The sequence below is a fragment of the Pan paniscus genome, chromosome 14 (genome assembly GCF_029289425.2).
Source record: "Pan paniscus chromosome 14, NHGRI_mPanPan1-v2.0_pri, whole genome shotgun sequence".
NCBI classification, from domain to species: Eukaryota; Metazoa; Chordata; class Mammalia; order Primates; family Hominidae; genus Pan; species Pan paniscus.
The window spans coordinates 27,886,857-27,910,397 of NC_073263.2; the positions used below are offsets into that span (position 1 = coordinate 27,886,857).

Sequence of the window (23,541 nt, forward strand, 5' to 3'; positions counted from 1 at the left end):
CATTTTAAGTATTTTGGCTTTTACCCTCAAAAGAGGAAGCTGTGCCGGGCGCAGTGGCTCACGCCTGTAATCCCAGCACTTTGGGAGGCTGAGGTGGGCAGATCACGAGGTCAGGAGATCGAGACCATCCTGGCTAACATGGTGAAATCCCCTCTCTATCAAAAATAAAAAAATTAGCCAGGCGTGGTGGCAGGCGCCTGTAGTCCCAGCTACTCGGGAGGCTGAGGAAGGAGAATGGCGTGAACCCAGGAGGCAGAGCTTGCAGTGAGTCTAGATCGCACCACTGCACTCCAGCCTGAGCATCAGAGCAAGACTCCATCTCAAAAGAAAAAGGAAGCTGCAGGAGGATTTTCAGCAGAAGAAACATGATAGGACATTTAAAAAGGATCACTCTGGCTATGACGTGAACAGACTGAGGGAGGAAGTGAGCTGTTGACATGGTGGGAAACTGACAGCATCCCAAGTGAAGGATGTTGGATTTTAAAACCCATGTCTTTTGAGTTTTGTTGGGTTTTTTTGTTTTGTTTGAGACGGAGTCTCACTCCATCGTCCAGGCTGGAGTGCAGTGGCACGATCTTGGCTCACTGCAACCTCTGCCTCCTGGGTTCAAGCGATTCTCCTGCCTCAGCCTCCCGAGTAGCTGGGATTACAGGCATCCATCACCATACCTGGCTAATTTTTATATTTTTTGTAGATACGGGGTTTCACCATGTTGGCCAGGCTGGTCTCAAACTCCTGACCTCAGGTGATCTGCCTGTCTTGGCCTCTGAAAGTGCTGGGATTACAGGCATGAGCCAAAGCGCCCAGCCATCTTTGAGTTTTAAAACCCCCCTGCAACTGAGCACGGTGTCTCACAGCTGTAACCCCGGCACTTTGGGAGGCCGAGGCAAGTGGATCACCTGAAGTCAGGAGTTCCAAGACCAGCCTGGCCAACAGAGCTGGTCTGACAAGAGCGAGACTGTCAAAAAAAAAAAACAAAAAAAAACCACCTGGACTAGGGTGGTAGCAGTAGAGGTGGTGCAGAGTGGCTGGACTTCAAATAAGGTTTTAAAGGTAGAGCCATCAGGGATGTCCTGATTCACTGGATGCGGACAAAGAAGAGAGAGTCAGGAATGACTCTTAAGATTTTGGCTTGCTGGCCAGGTGCAGTGGTTCATGCCTGTAATCCCGACACTTGGGAGGCCAAGGTGCGCAGATCACTGGAGCCCAGAGGTTTGAGACAGGCCTGGGCAACATGGTGAGACCTCGTCTCTACAAAAAGTAAAATCAGCCAGGCATGGTGTCACGCACCTGTAGCCCCAGCTACTCAGGGGGCTGAGGTGGGAGGATTGATTGAGCCCAGGAGGTCAAGGCTGCAGTGCACCGAGATGGAGCCATTGCACTCCAGCCTGAGCGACAAAGTAAGACCCTGTCTCAAAAAATATTTTTTTTGGCTTGATGCTGACAGGATAGAGGATTCTGCTGAATTGGAAGAGACTGTTGTAAGAACAAAGAGTCTACAGGGCAGGGGAGGATGGAGAAACAGGAAAAGACAATTTGGGAGTTTGGTCTAAGGCCCATTAAGTTTGAGATGTTTAGTACACATTTGTTCTGGTTATTTGCTTTGTAACAACTCCACCCTTAATGGCATAAAACAAGCATTTTATTACATTCAAGGATTGTGTGGGTCAGGAATCTGGGCAAGACACAGCAGGGAGGCTTGTCTCTATGCCATTGTGATTGGGCCTCCGCTGGGAAATTCCAATGGCTGGGGGCTGGAGTGACTTGCGGGCAGGACTCAGCTGGCTGCTGTCTATGGGAGCACCTTCACATGGCCTCCATGTGGCTTAGGTTTCTCCAAGTATGGCCGCTGGGTCCCTGGCGGGAACTGTTGAAGAGTGAGTGTACCAAGACTCAGGAAGTGCATGATCTTTTCTGACCTGGCCTCCAAGCCATGCAGTGTCCCTTCTTTCACATTGCGTTGATCACAAGTGAGTCCTAAAGCTAGCTCTGATTCTAGGGGAGGGGACATTGCCAAAGGTCGTGTGAGATGGGAGATAATCTTGCAGCTGTCTTTGAAAAATAGAATATTTTTGAAAAATACAGTACAATATCTTTGAAAAATACACCTGTATTTGAAAAAAATACAGTCTGCTAGAGCATCAAGGGGAGATGTCAGGTTAGCACTTGTGTATATATGAGTTTAGAGTGTTGCAGCGGGCAGGAAGAATCTCTTCTGTCCATGAAAGTCTTCATATGGGTGTCATTGAAAGCCCTGAGATTGGTTGAAATCATGAAGGAAGTTGGTATAGACTGAGAAAAGAAAGCTTCAAGAGCAAGCCCTGGGGTAACTAGAGCAATGTTCAAAAGTCAGGGAAAAGAGGTAAAACCAGCAAAAGAGACAGGTAGCCTGTGAGATGGGAAGAAGAAAGTATCATGTCCTGGAACCAAACTGAAGTTGTTTTTGCGAATAAGTGTCAAGCTGCTGAAGTGTCAAATAAGAATGGGACTGAGAGTTAGCCATTGGATTTATCAATATGGAGTCACTGGTGACCTTAGCAAAAGCAGTTTCAGTGAGTGAGCGTGAAAGCTAGGCTTGAGTGGGTTTAAGAGTGAGTGGGAGGAGAGGAGTTGGAAACAAGTAATAATAACTAATAACCAACTCGCTCATGGGATTTTGCTGTAAAGGGAAATAAAGAAATTGGGTGGTAGCTGGAGGAGAAAGTACAGATGAAAATTTTGTAAGATGGGAGAAATAACATGTATGTTCCAGTGGAAAAGGGGAAAATTGGTGGTGGGGGGCGGTGGAGAATTGCTAAAGCAATTCAAGTCTCAGAGGGACACCAGTGTGTTTTGGGTTGGCTGTCTAGAAGGGCAAGCACAGTATATGGGGACATAAGCTTGGAGGTGGGGAGATGTGACAAGTGGGGTCTTGGAGTTCTTTAATTTTCCCATTGAAGTAAAGGATATACTAATAGTACCTATCATGTTAGATTGCCTTGAAAATAAGTGTGTTCCTTTAAAGCACTTTAAATAGTTGCTGGCACATATTGGGCACTCAAATGATAGCAATGATAGCAATTACTAGCTATCACTGCTTCCCAAATACCAATCTGTGGAACAACATGTGTTCATTAGTTTATTCTAGTACAAATGAAAATGGGAAAAAGAAGGATAATATAGGTATGTTTCAAAACAAATATATTTTAGTCTGAGATTAAGCCCTTCCACCTTTTAAAGTGGGTTTTCTCCTATGAAAAGTAGAGGTACTAAATGGCAGGGGTTTTTTCTTCTTTTAGTAATATTGCATTGAAGAATTGTGTACATACATTCATATATATACACACACATTCACAAGTAAGTGTGCAGCTCAGTGACTCATCATAAGGTGAGCATACCTATGCACTACCACCCAGATCAGGAAATAGAACATTAGTAGCATCTGGTTGGATTTTGGGGGGTTTTTTTCCCCCTCCCTTAAGTGTTCTTAGCTCGCAGAATAGAAGAATGGCCATCCCTGTGTTGGGATCAAGGATTTTTTTTTTTTTAATTTCCTGGCCTGTGAAACCCAAAAGTCTGGTAATATGTTTAACACTGAGGAGTCCAATAAACCTTACTAGGCCATACTTCTGCTGGAGGAAAGAATAAAAATAAATTCCCAAATGTACTATAAGTTTCCAGAGCCATGAGAACATTTCTAAACTGTGACGTGACATTGATTCCTCAAGCATTCTTCAAGTCATTTGCCTGAATGAATGATTTTATTCTTATGAAACCCATAATACTTTTTAAAGGATTTCAGATTCTTGAAGACAAAATGCCTCTTGCCCTCTTGAGTTAACTAAAAGTGTACTGAGATTTGTCATTTATCCATTTTTATTGTCTTTGTCCCAAAGAAAGTAGGCCTATTTTTTCCCCTTAAAATATCTTTCCAATCTAGTTTCCTTATGATGTTATTAGACGGGTAATACTATGACCAATTTCTAAGACAAAGTGTTGGTCACTTATTCAATTTCTAGTACTTAGTGACCTGAGTTGTTTTCCTAGGACGTAATCCACAAAACAAGATTGAAGAATACAGAGCTGGCATGTGTACTTTTACATTCTTGGGTTTCAAGCTTTTGCCTATTATTTTGTGTGGTTTTCTGCAGCATGTGTACACACCCTCTGTGATTATGCTAATTATTTATCAGCTGAAAATTAGTGTTTGGGGACAACTGCCTCTTTTTAATTGAGGGCACTTTTCTCTGTGGCTGGCACTCACACCCAGCATATGCTTTACTTGTTTCATGATCCTGTTGATGTTAGGGTTTAGTTTTCTGGGCAATCTGCCTAGTTTGATTTTGTTTTTTACTTACTGGTTGCAGTGTTCTGATTGTTTAGCACAGCCATTTTCTAGGACCGATAGAAACCTCTTTGCCCTCTCTTCAGCAGCATTTGCTTTTATCTTTCTTGTGCTGTGTTTAATAAAGAGCACTAGTCCTCCACCCCCAGGGACACCTGTGACCTCTTTTTTACACTTACAAGCAAATCAGGGAGAAAATATGTGTTTTTGGAAGTTTATTATATGAAGATGGTATACAAAATACATTCATCATGACTAGAAATATAGGACCAAACCATGTCTGTCTTATATCTGTAGCATATATTCTTGGTTTGTATAAAAGTAACTTTAAAATTCCAGTTTCCTTAAATAGTTATGCACAAAACACACATACACCCACCCACACACACACACACACACACACACATATAGTTACACCACTGTTGGCCAAAGATGCACTCCTCCTTTAATCAATTTAAATGAGGCTAGTGAGTGTCTGTTTGATGTTTGCATTCTTGTGGGCTAGGAAACAAGGCACGGGTCCCTAAAATTAACATCTAGGTGTCACTTCTTGGACTGACAAGACACAGACTTGCATATGGTTTCAGCCCCATTCCACCCACACTGTTCCACGTACATTATCTCAGAAACTCTGAAAGGAAGTGCTCGTTCTTTGTTAGTGCCAACCATTTTTGTCATAAATGGCAAATGATTGGAATATTATCAGTTAATTCATGTTTCCATTTTCAGTGCTATTTTAATGAACAAGCACTTTGTAACTGGCTCATTATTACAAGTCTCCATTTTTCTTTCTGCATTAAGACTCCAGATGGAACCATTCTTTGACTGATGGATGGATTCATGTAGGCTACAAACCTGAGTTTGAAGGAGCTGAGTAACAATTCTAATGGTTTTGCTTTTCTCTTGAAAAGGAGTATTTATTATGGTCTCTTAATGATTAAGAATTAATTATTGAAATCAAGACATGAATAGCTAAGGTTTTATTTGTTATCACTATTTGCTGGGCTATTATCTGATTTGGAAAAAAAAAAAGTAGAGAATTGACTGAGGTCTTCTTTTTTCTGTGTTTAACCTCCTTCCAGTTACCTGATTTATAAAATTGCCAGCTGTCACGGTGGTTTGCGTATGTAACGAAGAGGAAGAACAAAGATTTGTCCTCTCTTCTGGCTCTAGCCTGCTTTTGTTTGCATTTAGATCTTGGTGGAGAGGACTGTCCCACTCCTCTCTTCTGGCTAGTGAGTCTTCCACAAAAGCCGCTGCCAGGAGCCAGTAGGCTCACTAGGGAATGTGCTGATGACGGTCCCATCTCTTCATACAGAGAGCCTTTAAACAAGGATGTGGCACATAAGAACAGAGGCATACATTCTTCGGTTACTTAGAGCTCAGGTTCTACAGTTACATTACATGGATAAAAGGAAGCATACTCTTCTCCCCAAGAAGCAGCAATCCACTGTTGCCTCTCCAGCTTCTGACTGGCTGCAGAAGGTGCAGACATCCTAAATACATAGACCCTAACTTGCATAAATAGCATCAAACAGAGCCAGCTTAGCGATCCAAGGCCCACTTGATCTTTAGACCCTGAAGAGTAGGCGCCCTTTCCTACCCTGTCTCCCTATTCCCATCATGCTCAGACCCCAGGCAAGGTTCAAAGCAGTTGAAAATGGGCTTTTCTTCTAGTGATGGCTCATTAACTAATATCCTGAGTCCCAACTGGAGAAATACCTTGCATAAATTACATACCACCTTTTTACTCAAGGAGCTTAAAGTGCTTAATATGCGCCAGCTAATGCTCTTCCACATCCTTTCAGATTAGTGTGAGATAGTGGAATCCCCATTAAATGAAAAGGAAACGTGACTGACTTCCTGTGTTTTGGGTCCCAACTGTGTTGGTGAATTGGTTTGGTTGGTATAGAGACGGGGTTTTTTCCCCTGACCTTATTGACCTTTTTCCTCCATCAGCCCTCGTTTTGGTATGGAGAAAACTCTCCTCAGGACTGCATTTTCATTCTTCTCAGCTTTCTTTCACAACTAACTGTGCAAAACAGAATAATACCAAGAAATTGAGTTAAGTGTCTGGACTATATATTAATACCCAAAATAGAATGTGACATTTTAAGTGTAAGGCCATCATGCCCTGGAGACAACCTAACTCTGGCTAAGTTTTCAGTGCATCTTACTAGAGGAGCAAAAAGTATGGGCTCAGAGTTGAGTGCCACCCTCAGTGCTACAAATCAAAACATGCCACGAATGAGAATGGACATAGAACCACTTCCATAGGTAAAGTTCTAAAATTTGCTTTAGTTCCAAAAAAGATATTTGTCCTTTTCTTGCCTCCCAGAATCCAGAAAATGTCCCCTCATCGCTGTCCATCTGCTCCTGGCTGGGCCCTCAAATGTAGAAGGGTCAGAGCTGGGAAGCCACTGAAATGGCATTGCTGAGCCCCGTCCCCCTCCGTGCCCACACGGTGCGTCTCAAATGCTTTCTCATGCCTTCTCCCGGTTTCTCTTTTCTCCCTTGCTTTTTGCTTTTTTTCCTTTTCCTCCTCACATGTCTTAGGCCTGCTAGAGGACTCCCAAGATGTTGCTCAGGCCAGCCAGTGATCCCTGGGGCTAACGGGCTTGTTGCCTTGGGTTTTGGGCTGCAGGGCTGGCCCAGTGGGGTACGTGATGCATTGGGTGATCAGTGCAGCTCCTCTATCAAACTGGTCCTGCGTGCCCTGAGGTGGCGGGGGTTGGAGCAGGGAAGTCATTGGGTTTAGGAAGGATTTCTCTAACACTGAGTAACATGAGGATTTAGCAGTAGTGTTCTTCACTTGTCACTATTTCTCTATCTGGAGTTACATTCTTGTTAGTCAAAAAAAAAAAAAAAAAGCACTATTAAAAAAATCACAAAAAGCAGCTGGCTCCCATGGAAAGGTAAAGGTGTAAACTTATATATGCATAATACTGGCAAAAGCTAGTTTCCTGGGGGTATAAATACACATGTGCTTCTAGAAATAAGGCTTCGTGTCAAACTCTAGATGGGTGGGGTGGAGTACAGGACCACCGAGTTGTAGTCTGGGGGCGGGGAGCAGCACGCGATTTTCCTTTCCAGCTCAGCGTGGTCGTAGGTGAACCTGCGCTTGCCTTCGCTGACGTGCCCACAGCTGGAATGGCAGAAACTGGGCCTGCTGACATCAGACAACCCCGACTCCTTACTTTTACTGGTTACTCTCAAGCTAAAGAAAGAAAGGAAAGAAATCAAATATTCAAAATTGGTTTTTAGAAAACAAAGACACTAAAATCTACTCTTTCTGAGTGGGTCATTTGTTCATACCTGTCTAGAGTTCATGGTTTTTGAACCCCCCCTCAATTGCTGTCAGAGTTCCTCTGTTCTAAAGCTGCACACGGCCTCCCTCTTAACAGCTTGGTGTCATTGGGCAGAAAGACAGTGGCTGGGGGAGGGTATGAAATGTATGATAAGATAACGCAAATCCATAATCCAGGTGGAAAGTAACTCCAAGACTTGGGTGCAGCCCTCTCCTATTCTTGGGTCAAACAGCTTCTGTGGTAGGCTGAGAAATGCCTCCTACCCTCCAAAATATTCAAATTTTTCATATTTTATATCCCTTCTGGCCTCCAGAACTGCAAGAGAATAAATTTCTCTTGTAAGTTGCCAAGTTAGTGGCAACTTGTTACAACAGTCTCAAAAAACAATAAAGCTTCACACACACAAGTGAGTGCCTCTCTCCCTATCGTGCCTGTGTTCTAGAAGAGGAAACGTTTTTAGTTACGGTGCTGCTGATCACCAGCAAGGCTCAAGGGTGGAGAAACTTGCTTCTGGGTCCTCTGTGTTACATCCAGACTAGGCCAGACACCTGAGGAAGAAGGGCTGCTCTTGCCCTTTAATATTCGTTCAAATTTTTTATTTTCAAAGGATCTGGGATGAGGCAGGGAACCCGTGAAGCTTGTTTTAGACCGGTCTGGACTAACATGTCCATGTTCTATATTTTCAGTCTCAGAGTAGAGGATACAATTTATGGTCTTCTTTAACAAATATCTAGATAAAAGTAGTCACCACCCATTTTCTGAAGTGTTCCAAAGTAGGAAACAAAAGAGCAAGTATCCTACCTTCCCCTTTGATCCATTCATTCCTCATTGGTGCCTCTGATCTACTGTAACTCAATTCTAATACCACTGTGCTCATGTGAAAAGGAAACACACACGCAGATGTTTGCCTGGAAATGCCCCTGTCGTTCCCATTTACTTGTGGTCGATGAGTTGTGCTAACTACATCACTTGGAGGCACTTGTTGCCATCCTTTGATTTAGATCAGGGTTCAAAAACTATAACCCATATCTGCCCACCTGTCTGGTGTTTTTTTTAAATGAGAGCTTTATGGAGATATAATTTACATACTGCATAATTCACCTATTTAAAATGTGTAAGCCAATGGTTTTTTGTATAGACACAAATTGTGCAACCATCACCACAATCAACTTTAGAGCGTTGTCATCATCCCCCAAAACGCATACCTGTTAGCAGTCTTTCTTCCTCACACCCTCCAGCCCCAGCCCAAGGAAACTACTGGTCTACTTTCTGTCTCTAGATTTACCAATTCTGGGCATTTCATATAAAAGGAATCATGCAATAGGAGATATTTTATGACTGGCTTCTTTTACTGAGCATAATATTTTCAAGGTTCATCCATATTGTAGCATGCATGCATACTTCATACTTTTTATTGACAATATTATATTGTGTGGATATACCATATTTTATTCATTGAGTCATCAACTGATGGATATTTAGGTTGTTTCTACTTTTGGCTATCATGATTAATGCTGCTATGAACATCTGTATGCAAGTTTTGCTGTGGACATCAGTTTTCATTTCTCTTGAGTATATACCTAGGAGTTGAATTGCTGAGTCTTGGGATAACTGTTTAACCTTTTGGGCAACAGCTAAACTGTTTTCCAAAGTGACTGCACCATTTTACATTTCCACCAGCAGTGTATGAGGGTTCCAATTTCTCCATATCCTCGCCACACTGACTTCACCTAGCTATCCTCATGGGCGTAAAGTGGTATCTCATGGTAATTTCTTTCCCTTTTTTCTCCCTCTGTCACCCAGGCTAGAGTGTAGTGGTGCAATTGTGGCTCACTGCAGCCTCAACCTCCCAAGCTCAAGTGATCCTCCCACCCCAGCCTCCCAAGTAGCTGGGACTACAGGCACATGCCAGCACGCCCGGCTAATTTCTGTAGTTTTAGTAGAGAAAGGGTTTTGCCATGTTGCTCCTGGGCTCAAGTGATCCACCCACCTCAGCCTCCCAAAGTGTTGAGACTACTGCATGAGCCACCACACCCAGCCCCTCATGGTAGTCTTGATTTGTATTTCCCTAATGACTGATGATGTTGAGCATCTTTTCGTGTACTCACTGGCCATGCCCACCTGTTTCTGTAAATACAATGTGTGGGAACAGAGCCATGCCTACTTGATGATGTATTGTCTACGGTTGCTTTTTATACTATAATGCAAGCTTGCCCAACTTGTGGCCCATGGGCTACATGAATCCCAGGATGGCTTTGAGTGCAGCCCAACACAAACTCGTAAACTTTCTTAAAACATTATGAGATTTTTTTGCAACTTTTTTAGCTTACCAGCTATCGTCAGTGTCAGTGTGTTTTATGTGTGGCCCAAGATAATTATTCTTGCATTGTGGCCCAGGGAAGTCAAAAGATTGGACACCCCTGCTAATGGCAGTAGGGAGCATTTGCTGACTATCTAGCCCTTTAAAAAAATGGCTGCCCACCCCGGATTTAGGTGAAAGAGGAAAAGGTTCTGCCTTCGGGTGAGACAGGGACAGGCATTTGAATGAGGAGAGGAAGGAACATCCGACAGGTGCAGCTTTTCCCAGTCCAGCACCATTGCAAGGTAGAGACTCGCACAGAGAAGCTGCAGTGGCATTCGGTGGTGCATAAGGCAAGGACTCCACAGTGGTGGCCACGGTGTGGAGGGAGGAGCTGGTGGACTGGTCAAGCCAGGGCTTTGTGGAGAAATTGTCAAGTGAGAAAAGGGTGCCAGGATGAAATGGGAAAGTCATTCATCTGTAGGGGCTGGGCTCTCAGGGTACAGGTCTTAGCCCTGGAAAACAGTACTGTGACTCCTCTTGTATGAACCCTGCCAGCATAGGGAGTGACAGTGGGGGCATCCTCTCCCACCGCCGGGAGCGCGTCTCTGTCTGCACCACGCACAGGTGGGCACATCAGGCTTCTTTCACCTGAGGCACTGTGCTGGCCACATCTGGACTGCCTGTCTTTGCAAGATTTTCTGCATGTTTTCCCCAGAGCTTGCTGCTCATATGTCCCATTTGATGTTCCCCTTTTTTTGCCCTCTGGGGGGAAATGGTTTTCTGCAACTCCCAGACACTACAGTTCAGGAGGGCAAGTAGTCCTCAAACATCCCTCATTATACCACCTTCCCCCAGCACCTCCCCTCGTACCCCTCCATCAACTGATCACAGAAAAGATACCCAATTCTTACTCAATCTTGAGCGAGGCCTTGGGTTTGCTGTCAGTCCAAGTGAAGCGCTTCAGCATGGGAGAGGCCAACAGAGTGCTGCTGTCCCCCTGGTAGTCCTAGGGGGAGAAGGAGAAAGGTTATACTCTTGCCTGGCCCAGCGGGGGTCCATGCTGAGCCTGAGGGATGATCCTGGGATACATCTGTTGATCCAGGCTCTGCCTCACCCTCCACAATCCCAGCCTATTGAGACAAAGCATTTTCTCTAAGTTGGCCACTACAAACTTGACCCGCTGCAAATCATGTCTGATCCCCAGTGACTTTGAGGCCCTTCCTGAACATGAAGTAAATACATTTAAGCAAAAGGGAAAATGGCAAGTAACAGGTTAGCATTTTCCATAGTAAACTGTGATGCAATTTATTGCATAAAGATACTAAAACTAATTTGGCAGATCACGACTGACTATGAGTATGCTATGGTAGTGGTGGCCATCATAGACACAAATTCTAAGAAATCGTAAAGACATCATTTGATTTTTTTTCTTGAACTCAATGGAATTCTCAGCCCCCAGCCCTTGGTCATGGTCTCCAGCAGTTAGACTTCCTTGTTGGTTTCTTTTGGCAGTGAGTTGCCTGCAGACTCTTCACTACTTTGTTAATACGGCATGTTCCAGTAAGTGGATCCCACGCTTTGTTCCTGCCACCCTTTAAGGCTCTTACAGGGCAGTGTTCCTGTCCTTAATTACGAGTAAACACCTAAGCAAACAAAGAAGCTGTCATCATTCACCACTGATTTAGGGTGGGGAGGGTGAAGGTTGAGAATTCTTTCACGTTTTGCTCAGTATTTTTCCCTTGGCCTTGAAAAAAATGTACCAAGCAGTCAAACAAGATATCCATATACTTCACCTTTATATTCTTCAGCTTATTTTTGATGCTTAAAATATTTAAAATAATATTTCCCTTTATCTGGTGTGTCTGACAAGGTTGTGGTTTTTTGTTTTTGATTTTTTTTTTTTTTAAGGGTGACTGTGCTTGCTTCAAGGCCACACTGATTGTGGTGATCACCTTCACACTGTCGTTGGCCTTCCAGGCCCTTTATGGGACAAGGTCATTGCCAGCACTTCTTTTTTTTTTCTGAGACAGAGTCTCGCTCTGTCGCCCAGGCTGGAGTGCAGTGGCGCGATCTCGGCTCACTGCAACCTCCGCCTCCCGGGTTCACGCCATTCTCCTGCCTCAGCCTTCCTAGTAGCTGGGACTACAGGAGCCCGCCACCACGCCCAGCTAATTTTTTGTGTTTTTAGTAGAGACTGGGTTTCACCATGTTAGCCAGGATGGTCTCGATCTCCTGACCTCGTGATCCGCCTGCCTTGGCCTCCCAAAGTGCTGGGATTACAGGCTTCAGCCACTGCGCCCGGCCTCACCAGCACTTCTTAAACATTAATGTGTGCAGGAATCCCCTAGGGATCTTGCCAAGGTGCAGCCTGACTCAGTGGGTGTGGGAAGGTCCTGAGAGCTGGCATTTCTAGCCGGTTCCTAGGTCGTAGGAACCTGCCTATCTGGAGATCACGGTTTGAGTCCCAGAGTCTGCAACATCAGAACTGCAGTATCGCTCCTGCCCATGCTCCTCTCCTCCACTTAGCCCCTCAACCCCACATCACAGGGCTTTAGAGAGAAGAGCTGGGAGACCTCTTGTTTGCCAGGCCATACTGGTTAGCTTCTCCCAGTGTGGTTGGGTAGGAACACAGCTGTTCAATCTGTAGAACCTCAGGGGAAAGGAGCATAAGGCTTAGGTGGACCCCTCCCAGCCTCAAAGCTGCTTGCAGGAGCGTGCTCTCTGTTACATCACAAAGCCCATCACCCACACAGCTGGGAGTTCCTCTGTTACTCTGAAAGCAAAGCTGCATCACTGACAGCTAAGCAGCTTAGAAACACACAATGGAGTTTCCTCAGGGTCTAAATTCCTACCACGCAGGGACTTGGGTCCTGGAGTGAGTGCGTGGAACTCTACTTTCAAATTAGTTCTGCACAGCTAGGTCTAGTTGTCAGTCCTCCCCACACTGTCATTTCAGCCACTCCTGAATCCAGACCCTCACTGACCAAGAACTACTACATTACTGGCGTTGGTGTTTGGAAGGGATCTGAAGAAGGGGTCTATTGGGGTGCACTAGGTACCTTAACTTCATGACTTACATCAAACATGGAGGTGGCATTTGGTAAAAGTTCTTCAAAGGTTTTGATTCTTTCCAGGCTCATGAACTTGAAAGCATTTACATATCTAATGAAGAAACAGAAAGAATTATCAAGACAGGAAAAGGCATCCAGCTCTAATGAGTCAGGAGACCACAGGCACCATATCCCAGCTAAGATGAACCAACACACCAACAGGAATCACCTAACTCCTGAGGCCCCGATCTCCCCGCCGTGACCCCTGGGAATCCTGACAGCATTGCCACTGCCTCCCGTGGTTGTCAATTCACATTCTGTAGGGTTGAGGAAACTCCCAGAGGGACTACTCTGGTCTGTTGTGAAATCAGAGAATGCCAGACCTAGGAGAGACTGGAGGCATCATCTCGTCTGAGTGCCCAATGGCACAGGAGAGAAACGATGTGCAGGGAAGTGGTATGACTTTATCAGGTGCTCCGAAAAGGATGTGAGGTGGCAAAATGACCTGGCATGGCTACACGGCTAAATATTATTTAATGGCATAATCAAGTGCTAGCGCCAGGCTTGTATTTTGTGTGTGTGTGTGTGATTACAGATTGGGAGAATTGGGTAGTGTTGTATGATGTCTCTATAACTACCTACTGACTTTTGTTGATGATGTATTAGGAAAGACTATTGGAGACATCCACTCTGTGGTTACTCACAAGGCAAGTTCACCTACTGACTGAATTTCTCAGTCCCATACTCTGTTACTCTCTGCCAGTCCCAGTGTCTTGGGCAAGCTCCCTACTGGCTTAAGGCTAAGCAGCCTTAGAAGGGTCCACATATAACTCTGCCATGCCACCCACCCCTCCTCCCTCTCTCTAACCCAGCCAGACCTTGCCAATTTATTTAATCCGAACTAGTTTTCCCAGCTTTACAAAATGATGACACATCTGCTTCAGCCTCTTGGGCTGGTTGTGAGGCCTGAACAGTGAGGCTGACCTGTAATCCATCACCACAAGTCTGGATTTGCCCACTGGGTTTCTTTGAGGCCTGTCACAGGTGGGTAGCAGTATTTTCTTTTCTCTTTTTTTTTTTTTTTTTTTTTTTTTGAAGACAGAGCCTCGCTCTGTCACCCAGGCTGGAGTGCAGTGGCACGATCTCGGCTCACTGAAACCTCCGCCTCCCTGGTTCAAGTGATTCTCCCACCTCAGCCTCCTGAGTAGCTGGGACTACAGGTACGTGCCGCCACACCCAGCTAATTTTTGTATTTTTAGTAGAGATGGGATTTCACCATGTTGGCCAGGCTGGTCTTGAACTCCTGACCTCAGGTGATCCACCCGTCTCGGCCTCCCAAAGTGCTGGGATTACAGGCGTGAGCCACTGTGCCCGGCCGCAAGCAGTATTTTCTGACTGCTGCAGCTTCTTCCCATATCTTCCCTGGTGGCTGAACTGAGGTTAGAGCCAGAGAGCTGTGCCTCCTGCAAAGAGAGATGCTAGAGGCCCATAGTACAGTCTGGAGGCCCTAAAAGGAGTCCTGACTGCATCGGGTACAGGGAGGGAGGGTCAGAACTCCTGGGTTAGAAAATTATTCTGCCACTTTCTAGCCACACAGTTTCGGCAAGCCTTCCTTCTGGGAGCCTTAAGGTCCCCATTTGTGTAACGGGAATGATATGTTCTTCCCAAGACTGCTCTGAGCCTAAGAGGAGTTGATACATGGAAAAAGCCTAGCACCTTGCCAGACCCAGCACTTGTCTGTGTAACCATCATCCCTGCCCAGGTTTCGTGCACGCCTAACTATCAGTCCTGAAGTGCAGTCCCCGGGCCAGCAGTGGCCACAGTACATATTTGTTCCCTTGCCTTGCCCCTTCTCCAATTCCCTCTGCAGTAATACGGGATAGATTCATTTGTTAGGTCAAAACAAAGCAAAACAAATGAAAACACAGCTCGCTTTGTTTGTTTAGTTTTATCTAAGGTTTCACCAAAAAATTCAATGTAATGGGGAAAAGAAAAGATGGGGGAAGGTTCTAGAATAAGATAGACAAGAAACTTAAGAAAATGTAATCTGTTATTCTTAATTGGATCCTGCTTTTAAAAAAAACATGTAAAGACACTTGGGTGGAATTATGGAAATCTGACTATTAGATGGCATTAAGGAATTTATTTGGTGCGATAATTTTGGTGTGGTTTACACAGGAGAATGTCCTTCTTTGAGTGCAGTCACATAATCATAGCCCACTGCAGCCTCCATCTCCTGGGCTCAAGTGATCCTCCAACCTCAGCCTCCTGAGTAGCTGGGACTACAGGTGCCCACCACCACACCCGGCTAATTTTTAAATTTTTAGTAAGATGAGGTCTCTCTATGTTGCCGAGGCAGATTTTGAACTCCTAGGCTCAAGTGATCCTCCCACCTCAGTCTCCCAAAGTGCTGCGATTACAGGCACGAGCCACTGTGCCCAGCAACAATAGCCTTCTTCCAAAATGTATACTAAAGTATTTAGGAGTAAAGTGCTATTATGCCTTAAGCCTCCTTTTAAATGGTTTGGCAAAAAGAAAAATCCGTAACAAACACAATCATAGAGAGTATAATAGACAAAATAGGGCAAAATGTTAACAACAGTTGAATTTAGGGGATGGGCATATGGGTGGTGATCACTACATCATCTTTCTTTCTTTCTTTCTTTCTTTCTCTCTTTCTCTCTTTCGTCTTTCTTTCTCTTTCGTCTTTCTTTCTTTCTTCTTTTTTGTTGGAAAATTCTGTGATATAAAGTTTGAGAAAGAAATCTTACCTGACATCATCAGAGCTTCCTGAATTAAACTTCGGAGCTGAAATACTTTCCTTGAAGAAGTCCTCAGAGAAGGCAGGAGTTGAGTATGTAAACCCACTATTTCCTGTCAGTATGGCATTGATTGGGATGTAGTCTTTACCATCCTAAAATACCAAAGATAGAGCTCTCGTTGCACCAATTCTGACTTCAACAATTTCTATGAACCATTATGTCAACTTTGACTATGTCATTTGCACAATCTTGGTTGTGTTTTGAGAAGATAATTCTGTATACACACACACACACCCTTTTTTTAAACTTCTGATCTCAGCTATTATATTAATAGCTCTTAAAAAAAAAACAAATAAAATGCCCCCCTGACGTACATTCAAAGGCATTTTGATGTAGATAAATTTAGTTTTACCTGTTGTACATTTGCTTGAAGCAAATCACCTAGTTTTTCCACAAGTTCTGCAAATCTTGGCCTTTCTTTTGGGTCTCTGTGCCAGCAGTCCAGCATGATCTGATAGCTGGTGGGGAAAACCGCAACAGAAATAGTTGGAGAGCAGTGATCATCCTATGCATTGCCTTACATACTACAAAGGGAGGGCTGTCATCATCCGCATAAAGCCCAAGCTTTCTGTACTATGTGACCCTGCTTCATTTTTAGGTTTGGGTTTATAGCACCAGCACTTAAAAGGCTGTCTGGGCCAGGTCCTTGGTCAGTGGAAAACACGTCTACCAAGGCAGACTAATCAACCCACCAGAGCTCATGGATACCCAGGTTCTTTGCTGTGCCTGTGGCCTCTGCAGATGGAAGGTCTGAGTTCTGTGAATGAAACACAGCAATTCGGAAAGGAAACCCCACCGCTCACTGCAGTTCAATGTGAAGTGGAATACTCCTCCCCACACTTTCAGAAGTAGGACGATGTCCTTAAAGTTAAAAAAAAAAAAAAAAAGTCATACAGCCATAAATATCAATGGCTGAATAGTTTGTAGTACTTATTTCATTCTCGAGTTGTAACAAAGGTTGGTTTGAGCTGGCTTCTTAAAAAGCATGTGGCATTTCCAAGTCCTCACACCTCCCTTGATGGGCTCAGCAGTGGAGACTGGTGGGGAAGGTCCTGCGTACATGACTGTGTCACTTCCAGAAGGTGAAGCCCACAGTGTGGAGTTTCTGGGGCTGTGAGCAAGGTTCCTGTGTGTAGCTGATCATTCTCCCCCAGCACTGCAAAGCCGCTGTTACAAACTGGCCTCCCACCACTCAAGGCACACAGTACAGGTTGGGCTCCTGGATAATGAAAACATTTGTCTTAATAGCACAGAGGTCAAATCTTGTCCTGGGATTCCAATGTCAACAGACTCCTCTGTGATTCTTCTCTTACATTTTATTTTTATTTTTATTATTATTTTGATGCAGAGTCTCACTCTGTCGTCCAGGCTGGAGTGCAGTGCCATGATCTCAGCTTACTGCAACCTCCGGCTCCCAGGTTCAAGCGATCCTCCTGCCTTAGCCTCCTGAGTAGCTGGGATCACAGGCACCCACCACCACACCTGGTTAATTTTTGTATTTTTAGTAGAGATGGGGTTTTATCATGTTTTCCAGGCTGGTCTCGAACTCCTGGCCTCAATTGATTCACCAGCCTCGGCCTCCCAAAGTTCTGGGATTACAGGCATGAGCCACTGCGCCCGGCCTCTTCTTTACATTTTAGATGTAAAGGTATCAGGCTCCTCTCTTGGTCATGTCTGCACGGAATCGAGGTCTGTACCTACCGCCCTCTCTGAAAAACACAGGCCAGAGGTCCATACACACACTGCATTAAGAATTGATTCTTCTTGAACCTTGTGGTCTTCAGGGGATGTTTATTATATGTTACCTCTTCTCTCAGAAGATGGTCTGGATGAGAAGGGACTCTGAGTTACACTCAAACCTGAATGGGCTCCGAATTTGGCTCTGTGTGGGAATTGGGCTGTAAGCACTATGTGGGCTGGGCCTCATTTCCACACCTCTCGCCTACCACAGGGCAATAAATATCTGCTAAAAGAAGTCAGACTGGTCTCCGGGAAGAGATAACTCTGCTCCTTCTGTGAATTCTTCAGCTGTACTGCAGACGTTACTTGTGCTGGGAGATGGCGGTTGCTGGGGAAAAAACCTGAGAAACCCTAGTTCATATCCTCCCTCTGACACTTCTTAGAGGTATGCCTTTAGGGGGCGCCAATGGCTCCAGATATCTCTTAAGTATATTTCTATTTTGTTTCAAAGTATATGAGGTGGCTGCCAAAGGCAGTAAGAATACAGGGAGGTAAAAAAAAAAAAAAAAAAAAAAAAAAAAGAGAGAAGAATCCGGGTGTGGTGGTTCACACCTGTAATCCCAATGCTTTGGGAGGCCATGGTGGGACAATCGTTTGAGGTCAGGAGTTCAAGATCATCCTGGACAACATAGTGAGACTTTATCTCCACAAAAAAATACAAGAATTAGTCAAGCATGGTGATGCATGCCTGTAGTCCCTGTAGTACAGGAGGCTGAGGCGGGAGGATCACTTGAGCCTGGGAGGTTGAGGCTGGGCTCCAAAGAGAGGCCTTCAGGCAGAGGCTCTGGGCTCGTCTCCTCCTGCACCATCGTCTCCCCACAGGATCAAGCTGCTGTCTGGGAGATGCACCATCCTGAGCAGGACACTCCCTAGTTTCCCTGCTGACACTCGTAAACGGAACCATCTACAACCACTTGCTGTTTTTTACTTTTGACTCTTGGATTCCGATTTCTAGTTTCCACTCTTCTGCCTAAAATCCAATGCAAATCATCTCAGCAAACATCAAATGAAAAGAAAATAAAAAATCAAACAATTCATTGCTTATTCCCTTATTGAAAGACATCTGATTCAACAGTATCTGGGCCAGGAACCAACAACTCAATGTTACAAGATTTTGTACCACTAAGTAAATGGGTTTAGTAAAGTTAAGAGACATTAGCTTGCATCCAAGCTGGGGATGAGGGGCCTCCAGGAAGTTTTCTTTCCAAGCTATCACCCAAGTTCCCAAATACACACCGCTTTAGGCCAAGTTCAGATCACAGAATCCCAGTTCTGAGAAGCTGCACTTGGTCCTCACCCAGCCCTTCCTACTGTTAGAACAAACAAGAAGGAAATTACTCCATCAGCTTTCACATGCTGGAGAAAATGGCTGAAGGTTTGAAGTCTGGCCTTCTGAGGAAATATTTCACAGAGCTTCTTACTTTTTAAAATTCTAAAATCTCTCCCTCCTCAGAATTAAGGAACCATACCACTCTCTCTAGGTCACCTGAGGCACGGGAGCTACCTGAGTGAGGTTTATGTAAAGACTTGAAGGTTTGAGAAAGTCCAAAGCAGTTTTTGGTCCAAAGCTGATGTGACTTTGTACCTCTGAGTTATTTCTGACCACAGCCTGGGTATGAATGGGAAACACACTCTGCAGCAGTGTAGGATGGTGCTGTGGACTCTGGACTCAAGCTGAATTCGCTTATTACCAACGCAGGCTTGAGCAAATCACTTACATGTGCAGTGCCTGTTTTCTCATCTGTGAAATGGGGATCATGGTAGTCCTACTTTATAGGACTGTTATGAGCATTAAATAAATTAATGCTTAAAATCGTGACACTTATAAGCACCAAATAACTATTTAATCAGTATTATTCAATATTGTTATAATAAAAACTAATTTCAGGCCAGGCATGGAGGCTCACGCCTGCACTTTGGGAGGCCAAGGCCAGTGGATCACTTGAGCTCAGGAGTTCGAGACCAGCCTGGCCAACATGGAGAAACCCCATCTCTACAAAAAAATATAAAAATTAGCCAGGCGTGGTGGCACATGCCTGTAGTCCCAGCAACTCAGTAGGCTGAGGAGAAAGAATGACTTGAACTCAGGAGGTGGAGGTTGCAGTGAGCTGAGATCACGCCACTGCACTCTAGCCTGGACAACAGAGCGAGACACTATCTCAAAAAAACAAACAAAAAAACCCAACTAAACTAATTTCATACTATTTAGAATTTATATGGAAGTAAAAATAAAACAATTTCATACTGTTTTGCATTTATTTTGATGTAAAAATATTGTTATTTAATAATAACAACTATTAGTGTAATTGAGAACTTTCTCGAGATTTTCAGACTATATGAAGATTGGAAGGACATATTTAATTCAAAGCATGAGTGGCCATATCAGAGAAGCATTTCTACTGAGGAACATGGGGTCTGTTCCTAATTCATCAGCCGTGGTCTAGGGACATCAGTCCAGAGGCTTGGGTTCTAAATGTCTCCTCTGCTTCTCAGCTGACAGACGGCACATTGCTTCAGTTCTCGGCATCTCAGTTTCATTACTTGCTAAATTCAGATTACAATAGCTGCCCTGACCACCCCTCAAGGTCTCTGGGAACTTCAAATGAGACTATGTGTGGGAAAACACTTAGAAAATCATAAAGTTAATCATCTAGCTCTATCCCCAGCTCTCAGAAACAGGCCTTGCCTCAGCTCCCTGTACTTTTCTGATGAGGACACCACGCACCAGTGACAAGAACAGGTCCCCTCCCGCTTCCCTACGCTCAGGTAGAGCTCCCCAGCCCTGCTGTTGGGCCTGAGTCTCCTGTCCACCTCGTCCAGTTCCCCATCCTGGGTCTGACCTACCCTTACCCCGAGATGATGAAGGAAAGAGACAGTGACTTTGCCCTTTGGCCAAGCCCACACTTCCTGCATTCCCTCTGATTCCTTCTGAAAGGCCAGCCAGGGCTTCTGACAGGACCCCATTGTGTGGGTGGAATGGGAGGGCCCCTGCCAGTTCAGGAAAGGTGGTGCCGCCTCAGGGAGGCCCAAGTCCTTGTCAGCAGCTCCACAAAAGTGCAAGTGTCATCACATTCCTGCTCAGGCCTCAAAGTGCAAAACATCCACAAAGCCCCAGGAAAAAAAGTGTCCAAGACAGGCAAGCAAGTGCAATTTGCACAGTGGAGAAAGCCTCACATGGACACCCGAAAAGCCATCTGACCAGGCAGCTTCAGACAGCTGCTGGGCCTATTCCTAAAAGGTTCTTTTTTTCTTTTTTTGAGACATAATCTCACTCTGTCACCCAGGTTGGAGTGCAGTGGCGTGATCTTGGCTCACTGCAATCTCCGCTTCATAGGCTCAAGTGATTCTCATGCCTCAGCCTCCCGAGTAGCTGCCACCAGGCCCGGCTAACTTTTGTATTTTTAGTAGAGACGGGGTTTCACCATGTCGGCCAGGCTAGTCTCGAACTCCTGACCTCAAGTGATCCACCCGCCTCTGCCTCCCAAAGTGCTGGGATTACACATGTGAGCCACTGCGCCCAGCCCCTATTCCTCCCAAAGGATTCTAAAGAAGTTGTATTGCCCACAAAGCCTTCTGTGAAGCATAATCATGACATCAGGAAGTTCCCCTTTTCCTCTCCAAGACCTGTTCTGCAGACCACATCAACCCCCTCATGGGTGTTCTGTGCAGACACAGGACTGGTCACAAGACCAAGGTCTAGCCCTCCATCCCTGGGGCTGCTAGGCCTGTTTGGCTCCCACTCTGTGAGTGAGGCCAAGGTCTTACATTCAGTTCCTGGGTGGTCTGTTTGTTTTGCCTGGATTCATACCTAGAAACTGAATTTCTAACTTCAGTTCCCAGCTAGAGCCCTTGAAAAGTCATGTCAGTGGTCAGGACAGGAAATAGGTAGGGATGGGTCAAGGGCCACGTGCCCCACTGCAAGAAAACACTCCCAGCATATCTGGGCCTGACGGGCTGAGGGGAGCATCTCTAAAGGAAAGAAGAACTTTGGCATCTTCCAAGACTGGGACTCTAAGAATCCATAAAACATCCCCTCTCAGGGATGCCCTGGTGAAAAGCGAGCTGTCAGATGGGGAGCAGAGGGCACCAAGGGCTCACATTTCAGGAGTAGAGTACTCAGGAGCTCTCATCCTCATGCCTTCCCTCAGGCGACTGCAAAAGTCCTCATCCATTTGTACTCCTGGGTATGGAGACCCACCTGCAGGAGACAATGTGGAAAACACAGGGCCTGTTATGGCTTAAGGGTACAAAAGACCAAGAGGGGACAATTCAGTGTTTCTTTCCTCCCTTTAAAGCTACGTTTTAGTAATAAATTCCCAGGGATTACAACAGATCTCAACATACAGTACAACACACAGAGAAGCTCAGCAAATCCTTGCTAAGGACACCCGCTTGGTTGGGTGGTCACATGGTGCGGGGCACCTGGTGCTCACAGGCCATTCCTATGGCTACTTCTGCCTGTGTGGTCAGAGGAAGGGGTGTCGTCTGAAGGGTCCTTGCCTTCTCCCCACAAGTAACTAAAGAAGTCCCATCATTAGAGACTCATCCTTTGGGTTAGTGAGCTTTTGTTTTTTTTGAAGAGACGGGTCTCCCTCTGTCACCAGGCTGGAGTGTGGTGGCATGATCTTAGCTCACTGCAGCCTCGAACTCCTGGGCTCAAGCAATCCTCCCACCTCAGCCTCCCGAGCAGCTGGGACTCCAGGTGCTCACCATCACCGCACTTGGCTTGGGCTTCTTTTTAAAAAGCCAATAGACTTGGGATAGGCTACATAGGAATCATTCACACTTGAGTGGGAATGACTTTAATTCACTTTCTTGCAAACTTCCTATAGTACCAGGGCTCTAGGAGTTGTGACAGGCCTGAGGGAAGGGGGGCTTTGGGCTCCAGGGCTGGGCTGAATGGAGTGGAGTGGGGTGGGGGCTGCCCATGGCCAGGAGTCTGCAGACCTAAGGACGCCAGAGAGGCCTAGGCTTTGCCTTCTGCCAGCTTTACTGCCCAGGATTCCCCTGCAACCTTTCCTTTTGGGGGGATTCTTGCCAGGGCTGGGGGTGGCAAGGCCTTCTAATGCACTCTTGCTCTAGCCCTGCAGCCTCATCTACCTCAGCATTTGTTTGTCTGCATTTTCTAGTGATTACTGCTGGTAGGAAGCAGCTGGGAGACGTGCAGTGCTGGCACCGTGTCATTGCAGGACCACTGCAGCCGCCAAGCTGCTTTCAAAGACTGGAAGCAACAGGTGCCTGTCATCGAAAGCAGGGGAATGATTTTCACACATTACAGGAAACCAGGGATGTTACTGGGTGACTTTTATTTGCTGTGAAAGGCAAATTTTTGGCAAAGCCCAAAAGACTCTTGGCTAGAACTTGAGTTTTAGAGGCCTCAGATCATCACTGTGTGTCTGCAAGCAGATGTGGGCTCTGCACGCATCTGTGTGCTTTGAACAGGACTTCTAGCCACCCATAGTGGATGTTATTGCAAGCAGAATAAATACAACCAGTGTTGTTTATTGCTTATCCTGTATAAACCAGTGTCCAGAGCCATATCATGTGTTCATATCAGGGGCACTGGAAAGGTCTCCTGTTTCTAACAACACCTTCCTCACTGGGGCAGCTGAGCTTGTTATGGCCTTTCCTAGGAAGAAATTCCGAGGTGGTGGGAGACGCGGGGAGGGAAGCGGTAAGGGCATTAGAGGTGTGGGTGTTGAGGAATTGGAAAAGGACAGAATTGGGCAAAGTACAGAAAAAGATAAACCCGGCTTCAGGCTTTATACCCTTGTTCATGATCATATAAAGCCCTTTTACATGACCTTGTTCTGACCTTGTTCATGATCATATAAAGCCCTTTTACAGTAGAGGGCAGACATGCATACGCCATTACTCATCTGAGAGTCTACATGGACCCATTACACTTTAAGAGTTTTTTGTTACAGTAGGTTCCAATCTAAAGGCTGTCTAACCAAAGGACATTCAGCAGAAGATGCAGACATTTATTTCTGGG

At 45.4% G+C, this 23,541-nt stretch overlaps 1 protein-coding gene across 1 annotated transcript in view; it reads right to left on the reverse strand.

Moving 5' to 3' along the window:
• Positions 1-4,524: 4,524 nt before the first annotated feature.
• Positions 4,525-23,541, reverse strand: part of FLT1 (fms related receptor tyrosine kinase 1) — a 194,688-nt gene continuing 175,671 nt past the window's right edge. Inside the window, exons 25-30 of the mRNA XM_003818327.6 lie at positions 21,645-21,744; positions 16,159-16,264; positions 15,756-15,898; positions 13,012-13,096; positions 10,846-10,940; positions 4,525-7,541 (exon numbers count right to left, since the gene is read on the reverse strand). Coding sequence (XP_003818375.1) covers positions 7,340-7,541; positions 10,846-10,940; positions 13,012-13,096; positions 15,756-15,898; positions 16,159-16,264; positions 21,645-21,744 — 731 coding nt within the window. The 3' untranslated portion in view covers positions 4,525-7,339. The remainder of the gene's footprint in view (positions 7,542-10,845; positions 10,941-13,011; positions 13,097-15,755; positions 15,899-16,158; positions 16,265-21,644; positions 21,745-23,541) is intronic.